We start from the raw sequence: 13,871 nt of genomic DNA, 5'->3' as shown, positions 1-13,871 counted from the left end.
TAGCCTGTCCGGATTGCAAAAGATACTAAAACTAGGAGATTCACTATCAGGAACACATGCTCTGGAAAGAAGGCCAAGGGTGTGGCTGTTCAGCTAATCCCTGGAAAAAATTAAAAGGTCAGAGTATTCAGTCCCACAGATGACTCTCTGAATAAATTAGGCATGTATTCCCTCAACCATCTCAGCAGAAGCCAGAAATAGAGATGGTATTATCTAGGAAATCTGTGTGGAAGAGCCTTCTTTGTAATGAAGTGAATCCCCATGACATACACAGAAGGCCCATGGAGTTCTTGAGGATGTTTCTGTTGAAACACTGCCAGTTTGAACCAGAAGGGACAGCGAGAGGGTGAGATGAAAGAAGGGTGTCACGCTCCCAAAATCCTGCAGGCAGGAAACAAGCTGATAAAAGAGCTCAGCTGCAAACATGTTACTACCCTTCACAAAAAGGGATAGAGCTGCAGGTCTAGGAGCAGAGTCTTAATCCACAGAGGATTATTACCAGACCTTGAGCAAACTTGAGTTTGCCCAGTTGGATTTTGAAATTCCTTGGAACAAGTGACTCCTTTCTTTCTTCCATTCTCCCTGTTGGACTGGGAATACCTATACTGTCATCTTATGCCTATAGCACCATTTTATTTTGTGAGCAGGTAACTTAATTTCTAGTTCCACAGGTTCACAGAGAGGAATTCTGCCCGAGGGTGGTTTAAACCCAGAGCCTCATTCGTAACTAATTTAGGTTATTTAAATAATGAGATTTAGGGACTTTTGAGCTGTTGAGATTTGGCTAATACTTGAGACTTGTGTTGATGCTGTAATGGGTTGAGACTTTGGGATACCTTGGGATCAACCTGTTTTGTTTGTGGGAGAAGTCTGAATCGTTAGTATGACTCCAGGGGGAACACTATGATAGGCCAAATAAAACCTGCCCCCAAAGGTGTCCACATCCTAATCCATGGAAACTGCAAATAAGGTACCTTACATGGGAAAAGGGACTTTACAGATGTGATTAAATCATGGATCTTGCCATGGAGAGATTTTCTTGAATTGAGTAGGATCACAAGGATCCTTTCAGGATGGAGGTAGGAGAATCACAAGGATCCTTTCAGGATGGAGGTAGGAGAATCAGAGTTAGAAAAAGAAGATGTAAGGCCAGAGCAGAGGTCAGCGAGGAGAGAAGATGCTACAGCTACTTCCAAGACGGAGAGAGGGACCCTGAACCAGCGAGTGCAGGTGCCATGTGGAAGCCAAGACCAGCAAGGAAACATTCTCTCCTAGAGCCTCCAGATGGAAGGCAGCCCTGCAGCCTATTTTCAGGCTTCTGACCTCCAGAAGTGTAAGATAATAAATGTGTGTGGTTTTAAGCCCCCACGTTCACGTGCCACAGCAGCAATAGGAAACCAGTGCAGCAGATTTTCTGGGCACTGACAAGTTCGGAATTAAAAAGAATTGTGGGTGTGTCCAGAGAGTTCGGGAAGGCCAGAGTTGGAGTTTTTAGCTGGCTTATACAGTACAATGAGTGTGAGAAAAACAGTCGTGCCCATAAGAAAAACTGGATCATTTAACTTTTTGTTTTTAGCTTTGACATTTGCAGTTTCCTTAACTCAGTGAGGAAAACCTGTCAAGATTTTGCTTCTTCACAGGAAAACCTTAGCAACTCTGCATAAATGGTGACTTTTATTTGTTAAAATATTTAAGACATGATGGGTGATGCATTTCACTGTGATATTTTATTAACTTTGATCAAACATCCTTTGATTTTTCTGGCTATCTTTTTGCCCACCAGAAAAAGCTGTTATAAAGTGTGTTTGTTTTGTGCTAGACAGCTCTTAAATGCAGTCTTTAGGGACCACAGTCCGTTGAGAGCTGAATTCCGAAAATCTTTGATCTTGTTATTATGGATGACAATGAATGTGATTGGCATTTCTGTGTGTTTCATTTTATTTGATGGTTGGAAGAAGTGAGAAATGGAAAATTCAAGAAGTGTGTGGGTATGGGTGTCAGTGTGGATGTAGGTGTGATTCTCCGGGGTATAAACCACAGATTTTGCCTCCATGCCCTCTTACTATATCCAGGTGGCGTTTAGCATGACTTACCAAGGCTCATCCACTACAGTCAGCTAACCAAGTAGTTTCAGATTTGTTTTGAAATCTAAACTCAAGTTTTAGCCCAATATAAACTTTCGGTAATTAAGTTTCTTCCATATTTCTGTGAATTACACATTATTTAGTACAAATAAGATACTTGACACAGTTATACTTCAGATTATTCAGAATAGATTTCTGTAATTATCATTAGGTAGTTCTGTGATCAAGAAAACACTTTTTTTAAAAAATGAGTATTATGGTATTCATTCAGGCTATTCATAGATATTCTAGTTCTGTCTTTCCAAGCACGTAGTAGGGTTATACTTTCTCTGTGTTCCCTCTCTCTCTCTCTCAAGATTTTATTTATTTATTCATGAGAGGCACACAGGCAGAGGGAGAAGCAGGCTCCCTGTGGGGAGCCCAGTGTGGGACTCAATCCCAGGACCCTGGAATCACACCCTGAGCCAAAGGCAGATGTTCAACCACTGAGCCACCCAGGTGCCCCTCTTTCTCCACTGTCTTGAATCTACATGTAGTTCTCTGATTTGTTTTGGCCAAGTAAACATGAGCACTCAGCTTTTGCTCTGCTATAGTCTTCCCTCCTCTGCTATGGTGATTATGACAGCACATACCAACATAGGGCTGCCATTGGCCTGAGTCCTTGAGGCATTAGAATGAGCAGAGCCTTGCTGCTAGCCTATACTGGACATACAGCATGTGCAAGACATAAGCTTGTATTTTATTGAACCACCAATATTGGAGGTTGTTTTTTACTCTAGTATAATCTCTCCTATTCAAAGTCACAAAGTGTCTTGGGCAAAAACTGAATAAAGTTCTTCCAAATTAGTTCATTGTCTGGGTAGGTGTGTAATACTTTGAAAAACTCAGAGATACATCTCAACTTCAAATTCTCAGTGTAATTTGACAACATTATATGTAACTTGTTACTTTTAATTACTGACATACTGGCATAATAACTGAATGATTTTGTTTTAGATTTGTTGGTACACAACTAAATCTTTTCCAAGCAATTTCTTACAACTCTGTTTACTTTTTAAGGATTATTTCAAATGTTTACAGTCTACCTCAAGAAACAGCTGCACAAAATATATTAGGTATTTAAAACTGATTTGCCCCACTTTAACATTTGCTTGATACAAAATGAAGTACATGGCTATATTTTAATTTATAGAAAAAGAATTTCCATAAAGTATCCATGGATACTTTCCATGCCAACTTCATCACTACTAAATTCTAACAAGATACTAATAATTCTAATAACCTCCTTGGACAGGTAATTATAAATGGAAGTGTTGAGTTCATGAAATTATGAAAATATAGGTCGATCCAAGTCAACAGTTGTATCTGGTAGCTTGGACCTTGCTATTTGTTAATACCCAAAAATTGTGGTAGAGTGAATGTGGCTCAGCTAGTCACCATCATTCAGAAGACAAAAGCTAAAATTCCTTTATATTTGAAGGAAGCTGAATCCTATTCCCATGTTAATGCCATAAGAGAAATCCCATGTAAAACATCAAATGAGGTTGTTTTCTTAGAGAGTACATCCTATAGGTTATTCCTTCAAAGCTAGAATGATTACTCAGGTATTTTATAGCTGATGCCTTCCTGTTTTAAAAATGTGTGTGCCCTCCCCTCAGTCTCCTATTCTTTTTTTTTTTTTTTAATTTTTTTTTTTATTTATGATAGTCACAGAGAGAGGGGGGCGGGCAGAGACATAGGCAGAGGGAGGAGCAGGCTCCATGCACCGGGAGCCTGACGTGGGATCCGATCCTGGGTCCCCAGGATCGCGCCCCGGGCCAAAGGCAGGCGCCAAACCGCTGTGCCACCCAGGGATCCCTCAGTCTCCTATTCTAATTAAATTATTTACCTTTTTAGTTTTCATGTACTTTCTGAAATGCAGTGGTTCAAATGTACACACACACATACACAGTCTGTGTGTAAGGAGGTCCCTTTGTGAATTCATAGTTAGTGCTTTTGTGTCTCTGCATAGCTCCCTCACTGGCAGTCCCAGAGACTAGTTCGGCAGCCCTCACTACTTTTCTCTAGGTCTCCAGCTTCCGGCCTCCATCTGGCCCCTGGGATTTCTTTATAAGACCAAACTTCTAGGGCACCTGGGTGGCTCAGTGGTTGAGCATCTGCCTTTGGCTCAGGTCTTGATCCCGGGGTCCTGAGATGGAGTCCTGCATCGAGTTCCCTGCATGGAGCCTGTTTCTCCCTCTGCCTATCTATGTCTCTGCCTCTCTCTCTCTGTATCTCTCGTGAACAAACAAATAAAAATTGTAACAAACAAACAACTTCCTATTGTTGGGCTCAGAAAAAGAAATCAAGATTCCTCTCCACATTTCCAACCCAGAACCAGTTCAGGGAGCCTCCCAGGGCTACAGCTCCCTAGATCTGCTCGGACTCAGTGGGATGACACAAGCAAAGAAGTGATGGGAGAAAAGAAGTTCCACTCCTTGCCAACAAGGAGGATGCTCCCTGTCATCTTCCTGAATGCACTGTGTGACGCCCTTCAGAATTAAGGAAGGCTGGGGCACCTGGCTGGCTCAGTTGGTGGAGCATGCAGCTCTTGATCTCCGGGTTGTGTGTCAGAGCCCCACACTGGGTGTAGAGATTACATAAAAATAAAATCTTAAAAAAAAAAAAAAAGAATTAAGGAGGGGGAAGTTCAGGGGAACTTTTTTAAAAAGCTGTAGTTTCTCTGAGAGTTCTGACTTTCCCTTTGGGAGATGTCAGGGATTGAGCAGCAGCAGCATAAATACAGTTGGTTTGACTGTCTCCAACTTCAGAGGAACTAAGAGAATGTAAGTTTACTCTGGACACTGACAAGTGTGTTCTCTTCATCACAAAAGAGAATTATTCCAAGCAAAGGAAAAAGTTGTTTGATTTGCTGTTTAACGCGCCCGATCTCGTCTGATCTCAGAAGCTAAAAGCAGGGTCGGTCCTGGTTAGTACTTGGATGGGAGATTTGCTGTTTAAATAAACCTGTCACTACCTGGCATTCGTTTCCAAATATTTTTTGAGAAATGGATGCTTTTTTTCCACTGATAGAGCCCCTAAGTATAAAACAGGTTCCAGGGGTTGCTGCTCTGGTGGGCTTCTCTGTTGACCCCCAGGGCAGCTCTGCAAACCCCAGGTACTTTTTCTCTGAAATAGAACTTCTTAAACTTTTTTAAGTTTAAGAGTCACCTAGGACTCTTATTTAATATGCCGATGTCTTGGGGTGCCCGGGTGGCTCAGCCAATGAAGCATCTGACTCCTGGTCTCAGCTCAGGTCTGGATCTCAGGGTTATGAGTTCAAGCCCTGCATTGGGCTCCACACTGGGTGTGGAGCCTACTTAAAATGAAATAATGTGCAGATTCCTGGGCCTCAATCCCAGAGACTCACACTCAGGAAATCTTGAATAGGGCCGGGGGATCTGTATTTTATCAAGCATCACAGAGGATTCTGATACCGGAATGGATGGATCATAGAAAAACACTGCTCTACAAACTATTTGCTGGGGGCCTATTCAATGGCTTCATCTTAATTATTCCGACTTGGTTCCAGTTTATTTTAGGTACTTTGTAAGTGTCAAATATCAATAAAATAGGTTTTTCTGCCAAAGAAAATGATATCTTAGTTACTACTTCCATCATCTCCCAGATTCTCTGTTCATATTTCTGGAGTACCCCAGACATGGCTTTTGGCTCTCTTTTGGGTCTGCATCATCTGAGCTCCCAGCAGCTTCATCGTGCCAGCCCTTCCTGGTTTTGTTTGTTTCTTTGCCTCCTTTTTTAAAAGCAGATCTCTTTAAACCTCCACTTCCCCAACAAACAAACCCAGAAGAGAAGGGATATTTATAAGCAAATATAAAACTGACTTCTTTATGCAAATGTAGCTAGCTGATAAGCATATAAATGCTCCCACGTAGCAATGTGCTGGGTATTCCGAGATGCAAAGAACAAATCCAAATAAGTCATGTTTTTAAGAATAAATAAAGCCCACAATGAGACACCACTTGAATGGCAATAACTGGAACCATCATGCACCCCAAGTGAGAATGTAAAATAGTGCAGCCACTTTTGGAAAACAGTTTGGTAATATCTTAAATAATTAAATATACACTTACCAGATAAACTAGCAATTCCACCTCTAGGAACCTGCCGAAGAGAAATGACAATATATATTCACACAAAGACTTATATGTGAATGTTCATAGCAGCATTATTCATAGTATCCCTCAAACTTGAAACAACCCAAATGTCTATCAAGTGGTAAATGTATAAACAAAATATGGAATATCCATACATTGGAATATTACTTAGCAATTAAAATAAGTGAGATACTGAAAAAAGCTACAATATAAATGAATCTCGGAAACGTTATGCTAAGTGAAAAGTGCCAGACACCAAAGGCTATATATTAAAAGATTCCATTTATATGAATCCATAAAAGACAAATTTGTCGAGACCGAAAGAATTGTGGTTACTGGGGGCTACAGAGCAGAGCAGAAAAGAACTGCAAATGGGTTTGAGAAAACTTTAGGATGATAAAACTGTTCTAAAACTGGATTGTGGTGATAATTGTACAGTTCTATAAATTTGCTAAAGTCACTTAATCATACATTTATAATGGAATTTTATGAAATGTAAATTTTACCTCAATAAGGTGGTTAGTTTGGGTTTTTTTTAATAAAGCATATAGCAAATTAAATAATCAATAGTTCTTTTCTCTGCAAAAGAACTAGAGAGACACTTGTCAAAGTATGGCCTGCAGTCCTTAAAACAGTCTCAGGATGTCCTCAAGTTCATTTCCCTAACAATACTAAAAAGCAGTTTGCCTTTTTTTGCCATGTTGTTATTTGTATTGACGGTGCAAAATCATGATGGGTAGACCTGCCTAGTGCCTTAGCACAAATCAAGGCAGTAGTGCCAAACCATATAAGTAGTCATCTTATTCACCACCACTATGCACTTACAGTAAAAGAATAGCTTCCATTTTCATTTAAGAATGAAGCAGTAACTTTTATTTAATTTTATTAAATATTGTGCCTTGGATGCATAGCTTTTTAATAGTCTATGTGATGAGATGGGAAATAGGCATACGTAAAGCATTTCTTCTGCACACCCAGGCAAAGTGGTTATCTCAAGGAAAAGTACCTCAGCAGTTGATTGAGTTGCAATCTGAACTAGTGGTTGTTTTTATGGGACACCATCTCTACTTTAGAAAAAAAATGCCTGACAGACAAATTATGGATATTAAGACTTGGGTATTTGGCAAACATTGTCTCAAGAATGAATGAAGAGAACCTGTCACTTCAAAGAAAACAATTGGCAGTATGTGTTGCCAGTCACAAAATTCAAACATTAAACCAAAAGTAGAGTTTTGGAAAATTTTATACCACCATGAGCTTGACAGCTTCTGTCAAAATTTTCCTAATGAAATTGATGGTAATTTTAACAAATGTGATTTTTTTTCATATGGTTCAACAAAACGTATAAAATTTTGAAGAGTATGGGCAAAGGGGTTTGAGAACTGCTGGCCTAGTGGCTAATAGCATGGACTCTGGGGCCATTCTGCTTGGATCAGAATCCCAATGCTATCACTTACTACTCGTATGATCTCAGGTGAATGCTTCACCTCTCAGTGCCTCAGCTTTCTCAACTATAAAATGGGAATAAAGGGATGCCTCATTGGCTCAGTGGTTGAGTGCCTGCCTTCCACTCAGGGTGTGATCCTGGAGTCCCAGGATCGAGTCCCACATCAGGTTCCTTGCATGGGAGCCTGCTTCTCCCTCTGCCTGTGTCTCTGCCTCTGTCTCTCTCCTGTGTGTCTCTTATGAATAAGTAAATAAAATCTTAAAAAAAAAAAACTTGGATGGTCTTCTGCAGTCCATATAAAAAACAAAACAGCAAGTATATGCCAAGGATCTAGATAACAAACAAAAACATCAAATATAAATCATGTTTCCAGATCATCAATTATTGAGAAATCCTCAATAATAAAATATTTATGTTAACTGCACTAAAGTATAATAGTTTTTATACATATTTGCAATAAGAGTCAACAGTGAAAAATATTTTCTGGTTCTATTAATTATTACAATCAACTGATTAATAGTTATCTACTATGTGGTGGGTATTAGGTTAAAATACCAAGTAATTGAAAAGATTCTTGTCCTCAGGGAGCTTAAAATTCAGACACAGCAAATAAGACAAATGGAGATAGTAACTAATAATGATAAGTCATAAATAAGTGCCAAACAAATGGAAGTGGCAACAAATGCTAAGATCTAAAAATCAGAAGAGAGACACCTGGGTGGCTCAGTGGTTGAGTGTCTGCCTTCAGCTCAGGGCGTGATACTGGAGTTTCGAGTCACACATTGGGCTCCCTCCAGGGAGCCTGCCTCTCCCTCTGCCTAGGTCTCTGCCTTCCTCTGTCTTTTATAAATAAATAAATAAATAAAATCTTTTTTAAAAATAATAAAATAAAATGGGAATAAAAATGGTACCTATCTCAGTGAGGTATTATGAACATAAAGATATGTTAATAATGTAAATATTTGTGAGTATTAAAATGAGTTAATATATGGAAGTCACTTAGAATAGTGCCTGACTTATAGTAAGTGATCATTGAGTTGTTATTATGGTCTTGGAGAGTGGTAATTTGTTTTTTTAAATATTTTATTTATTTATTCTTGAGAGACACAGAGAGAGGCAGAGACACAGGCAGAGGGAGAAAGCAGGCTCCCTGTGGGGAGCCCAATGCAGGACTCGATCCTAGGACCCCCGGGATCATGACCTGAACAAAGGCAGATGCTCAACCACTAAGCCACCAGGTGCCCTTGGGAGTAGTAATTTATAAAAAACAAATATACATAAATAATCAAAGAGAAATCACTATGTAATAACATATACTTTCTTTTTTCTTATTTGTAACTGGGAAATCTGAAGCTGATATCTCACCCTGAGCCTCTGCCTCAGTTCCTGGAAGTGCTTGCCTCTGCATATGTGCAGAGGCATGGCTTGTTCGGCGGAGTACCCCACCCATCCACTAAGCCTCTGTTGTGTGGAGTTTCCTCCTTTTCCTAGCAACCACACAATGTGTTTTTAAGGAAGATGTGGTGAGGCAATGTAGCTATGACGGGTATAGTTTAATAAATTGACTATAAACAGTATACAATTGTGTATCGTTTATAATCTTAGAATTAGAGGCCTCATTCCTGCCCTAGCAGTGTTTAAAATTACAGTCTATCAAGCAGTCAATCAGTCAATTACAATGTACTATCTAGGCTCAGAGTTTGGGAAATTATATGAATAGAAAAAAAGTGTAAGGCTCTGTCATATGTCCATTTTCAGTGCTTAATTCAAGCAAGCAGCTAAGGGGGAAAGAAAATGACTTACTTGGGACTTACCTCTGCAGTCCTTCAGAGAGACCACATTAGAGCTATTTTTATCTCTCACTGTTAAAAAGAAGTTCATCATTTGTTGACCTTGTTCATTCGTGTTACTGGCATATGATGCATAACTCCCAAAGTGCCAGGCCCCACCCAGGCTCCGAGGCCCCAGTAGTAAAGAAGGGACTGGGCCTGCCTTCCTGGGGCTACTTTCTGAAAATGAAAACTAAGATAGTTCATCTGTTGTTCCCTGGCTGTATCAGCAGGAGGAAAAGTATATATTTTATACCTTTTAAAAGTTTACGAAAATACTCTGAAGTTTAGTGTCAGGTAAAGAAGGTAAGATAGACTGCAAAAAGAATAGTACCAATAGTACCAAACAATTGGTACTATTCTTTCCTAGACAATCACAAACAAAAATTACCCTGTATTTTGGAGTTATACAGAGAAGTTCACATTGGATGGTAAATAGCAAATAACCACAGTGTGTACATCATTGGAGTTTTACTGATTTAAATGGCTTCTGCTGCCCTGAGAGCAATAGGAACTCTCGAAAGAGTTCATTTGGGGACCATCTGTTTTATATGCCATCCCACATCACTCTGCATGTGATAAGAACAGTGGGTTGACCCATAGGAGTCTTTATTCCTTGCCCTCGCCTGGGTCTTTAATTATCACTACACATCAGGTTTCTTGAGTGTATATAGTCACCTGTTATAAATAGGTTTGGAATAGTCTTTCCTTTCATTTCAGTGCTGTGTTTTCAGAGCAAATTATAAAGCATCCTGAATATTTTTTAAAGATAATGTTGTATAAATACAGAACAGTACTATTATTGAGATGATATACCTACTGATATACTTGCAATTTTAAAAAAGATTGTATTTATTTATTTGAGAGAGAGAAAAAAAAAAAACACAGCAGGGAAGGGCAAAGGGAAAAGCAGGTTCCTTCCTGACCAGGAAGCCATGTGCAAGGCTCCATCCCAGGACCCTGAGATCATGACCTGAGCCGAAGACAGATACTGAATCGATTGAACTACCTAAGCATCCAATACACTTGCATCTTAAGCTCTGAGAGAGTTTCTTTCTCATGTGGCTATTGTACTGGGAATAAGAAATCAGATCGGACAGGGCACAGTGGTTTAGTGTCTGCCTTTGGCTCAGCTCCTGATCCTGGGGTCCTGGGATCAAGTACCACATCAGGCTCTCTACAGAGAGCCTGCTTCTCCCTCTGCCTATATCTCTGCCTCTCCCTGTGTATCTCTCATGAATAAGTAAATAAAATTTTTAAAAAGAAAAGAAATCATATCAGACTAAAGCCAAAGAACTGCTTCTTGAATATAAGTTAGTATTGAATTTTACTAATTCAATTGAATTCCATCTCAGCATTTGTTCTGGATGGAATAACTTAGTTACTGTTAATCATGTTGTCTCTGTCAATGCTAGGGCCTCGTGCAAACTTCACATCTCAATAACTGCAGTTGTAGTTGTCTTTTATAAACAAAATGCACTGAAGTCTGTTACCTGAGAATGTAAACAATGTCTGTGGTTACACTACTGCTGCTCGTTGGCACTAGAATCTTCTATTCTTTTATTCTTTTCTATTCTTCCCTAAAAACACCTAAACATCAAATATTAGTTGCACATAATTTTCTAAAAATAGTTATAGCTGTCATAAAGCAACCTCCTCTTTCCATGACAGTGTTCCCTGCTAAAATGCTTGGCAGTTTACCTTATAGCATCACATCTTTGCAAGGATTTTTGTCCTCATGAAGTGACCTGCTGTGAAGGGTCTCAAATCTAGCATTTCTGTGATGACAGTCCATGCCATTGTTTAATTGCTGATTCTCACCTTGTCTTTTACATCTGTGTTTATGTTTTTCAGGAAAAAAGTGCCAGTTCAAATGTAAGACTTAAAACTAATAAAGAGATTCCAGGATTAGTTCATCAGCCCAGAGCAAAGTAAGTTCTGGTTCCGATTTTCCTTATGTTGTTTTTAAAGCTAATAATGTTTTCAGAGTGAGCTCAGTTTTGCCTGCTAGATAACCAAGACTTAATGTAAAGCTTCAGTGAATTGAGACAGTGTGGTTTGGTCTAACGGAACAGAATAGAGAGTCCCAAGACAGATCCATAATAAATGACAGAACTGACATTTCAAATCAGTTAGAAGAAAATAAAGGGGAATATCTTTATGACTATGGGGTAGGAAAGAATTTTGAACAAGTCACAAAAGATGCAGATCTTAAGAAAAATGATTGGTATGACTGCATTAAAATTAAGAACTTCCATTTATCAAAATTTACTGTAGGAGAGTCAAAGGAAGGGGTGGAATATATTTACAGTGTATATAATTGACAGTAGTTGGGTTTCCAGAATGGATAAAGCAATTCTATAAAATCAAAAAGTACAGAACAGATTGCTCATAGAAAAAGAGGCTAAAGATGTGAACAACTACTTCATTAAAGAAAAAACTTGAATAGCTAATGTGTAGGAAAAATACCGTTTCTCACCACAAGATTGACAAAAATAGAGAAGTCTGACAGTACAAATGGTTGACCAGGGTGTGTTCAGCCCAGTGGAAACGTGAACCAGTACAATCACTTTGGAAAACAATTTGTATTTTCTACTAAAATCATACCTGGACATACCTTGCCCAGCAGCAACTCCCCCCACTCAGGTGTGTACCCTAGAAAAACCCTTGTGCATATGTGCCAGTGGACATAGTTGACATGTCCTTAGCAGCACTATCTATGTGAGCTCCTAAAGCTCTGAAGCAAAACCTGAATGTCCTTCCAAATTATAATGGATGACAAAAAATGTGGCATATTCTTATAGGAATCCTACATATCAGTGAAAATGTATATGTGCTGCCAAAGCAAGCACAATATCAGTGAAAATGAATGACCTATCAAGATGGAGGACTGTCATGAATGTTAAGGTTGCGCAGTAAGGGAAGTAAGTGGTAGTCCCTGTCTGCATATAGTTTCATTTATATAAAGTTTGAAAACAGGCAGAACATAATGTTACATATGTATGTGATGCGTTACATATGTATGCAATGTTACATATGTATGTGATAAAGTAATAAAGACAAGCGAGGAAAGGAAAACGCATTTAACTTAGAATGGTTCTTTCTCACTGGATGGAAGACAATGGGACCATGGGTTCTATTTCTTAACCTGAGTGGTGATTACGTGGGTGTTCCTTTCATTGTTATTATTTAAAACTGTACAAATAACATTGTATGTTTTCTATGTGTTATGCATCGCACAATTAAAATGTTAAAGAGAATAATGAGTATTTTCTAGATTGTTCTAGAATGGAATCTACATTGGCAGTAAAACGCACTTGGTGTGACTTTGAAGCTATCTCCCCTTTCCTTCAAAGAGGCTCTATTTTCCCAAGGCTACAAATCTCTTTTGTGGTGGTCCACCTAAATAAGAACAAATTCCCTGAGGATGCTGATCCCACTAGTACCTCTGACATAGACATGCCCACCCCCAAAATAAACCTACTATGTATATGTAATAGTAGTTCCATAAATCGAAGTCATAAGCAGAAGTTGTGTTATGTCTGGTTCTTCCCAGGAAACTGAGACAAAAATAACCTAGTTCAAACTAATCACCTCACCCTGGCTCAGTGTCTGTGGTAGTGCTGTAGGTGGTTAGGATTCTTCAGGTTGGTGAAAGAGCTCAGGGATTTAAATTTTGTTACTTTCAAAGAAAACTGGACATTTTATTTATTTTTTTAAAAGATTTTATTTATTTATTCATGAGAGACACAGAGAGAGAGAGAGAGAGAGAGGCAGAGACACAGAGGGAGAAGCAGGCTCCATGCAGGGAGCCCGATGTGGGACTTGATCCTGGGACTCTGGGATCGCACCCTGAGCCAAAGGCAGATACTCAACCACTAAGCCACCCAAGCATCCCGAAAACTGGACATTTAAAATCCACTTCTCATTTACATTGTAAGTGGAATGTTAAAACCAATTTTTACACCCTTAGGTACACTTTATGCTATAATCACAACCTCCCCTGTCCACTTCACGGGTATCACTTTTATCTACACTAATTTTGTCTGCCCTTGAGGGATAACAGATATCTGATGATAAAACCAAGTCATCTTTTCATCCAATCCATTCATTCATGATTCCCTTATCTCTGAGTTCTAAGGAGAGACTATATTAAGGAGAATTTCTTTTTTCCTTTGGTGTGAATACTTATTTAACTTAGAGACACTGAAGCAGCAATACTTTGCAGACTGGCATGTGCTGAAGCTTTCAGAGAAGTTGATTAAATTGGCTCTTGTGTTCACATTAAAATTAGGAAGAAAATCCTCTGGTTGTGTGTGTGTGTGTGTGTGTGTGTATTAAACTATGAGTCAAA

General features: G+C 39.1%; 1 protein-coding gene across 5 annotated transcripts in view; it reads left to right on the top strand.

Annotated features, from left to right (window-relative positions):
- The window catches only part of C6H1orf21 (chromosome 6 C1orf21 homolog), a 215,420-nt gene that overhangs the window by 175,010 nt on the left and 26,539 nt on the right, over positions 1-13,871 (top strand). For all 5 annotated transcript variants that reach the window (XM_072830914.1, XM_072830910.1, XM_072830911.1 and 2 more), the window contains one exon: positions 11,372-11,448. In XM_072830914.1, coding sequence (XP_072687015.1) covers positions 11,372-11,448 — 77 coding nt within the window. The remainder of the gene's footprint in view (positions 1-11,371; positions 11,449-13,871) is intronic.

The sequence above is a fragment of the Canis lupus genome, chromosome 6, assembly GCF_048164855.1.
Source record: "Canis lupus baileyi chromosome 6, mCanLup2.hap1, whole genome shotgun sequence".
In the NCBI taxonomy this organism is placed as follows: domain Eukaryota; kingdom Metazoa; phylum Chordata; class Mammalia; order Carnivora; family Canidae; genus Canis; species Canis lupus.
Note: the sequence above shows the minus strand (reverse complement) of the source record. Positions and strands in the feature narration are given on the sequence as shown.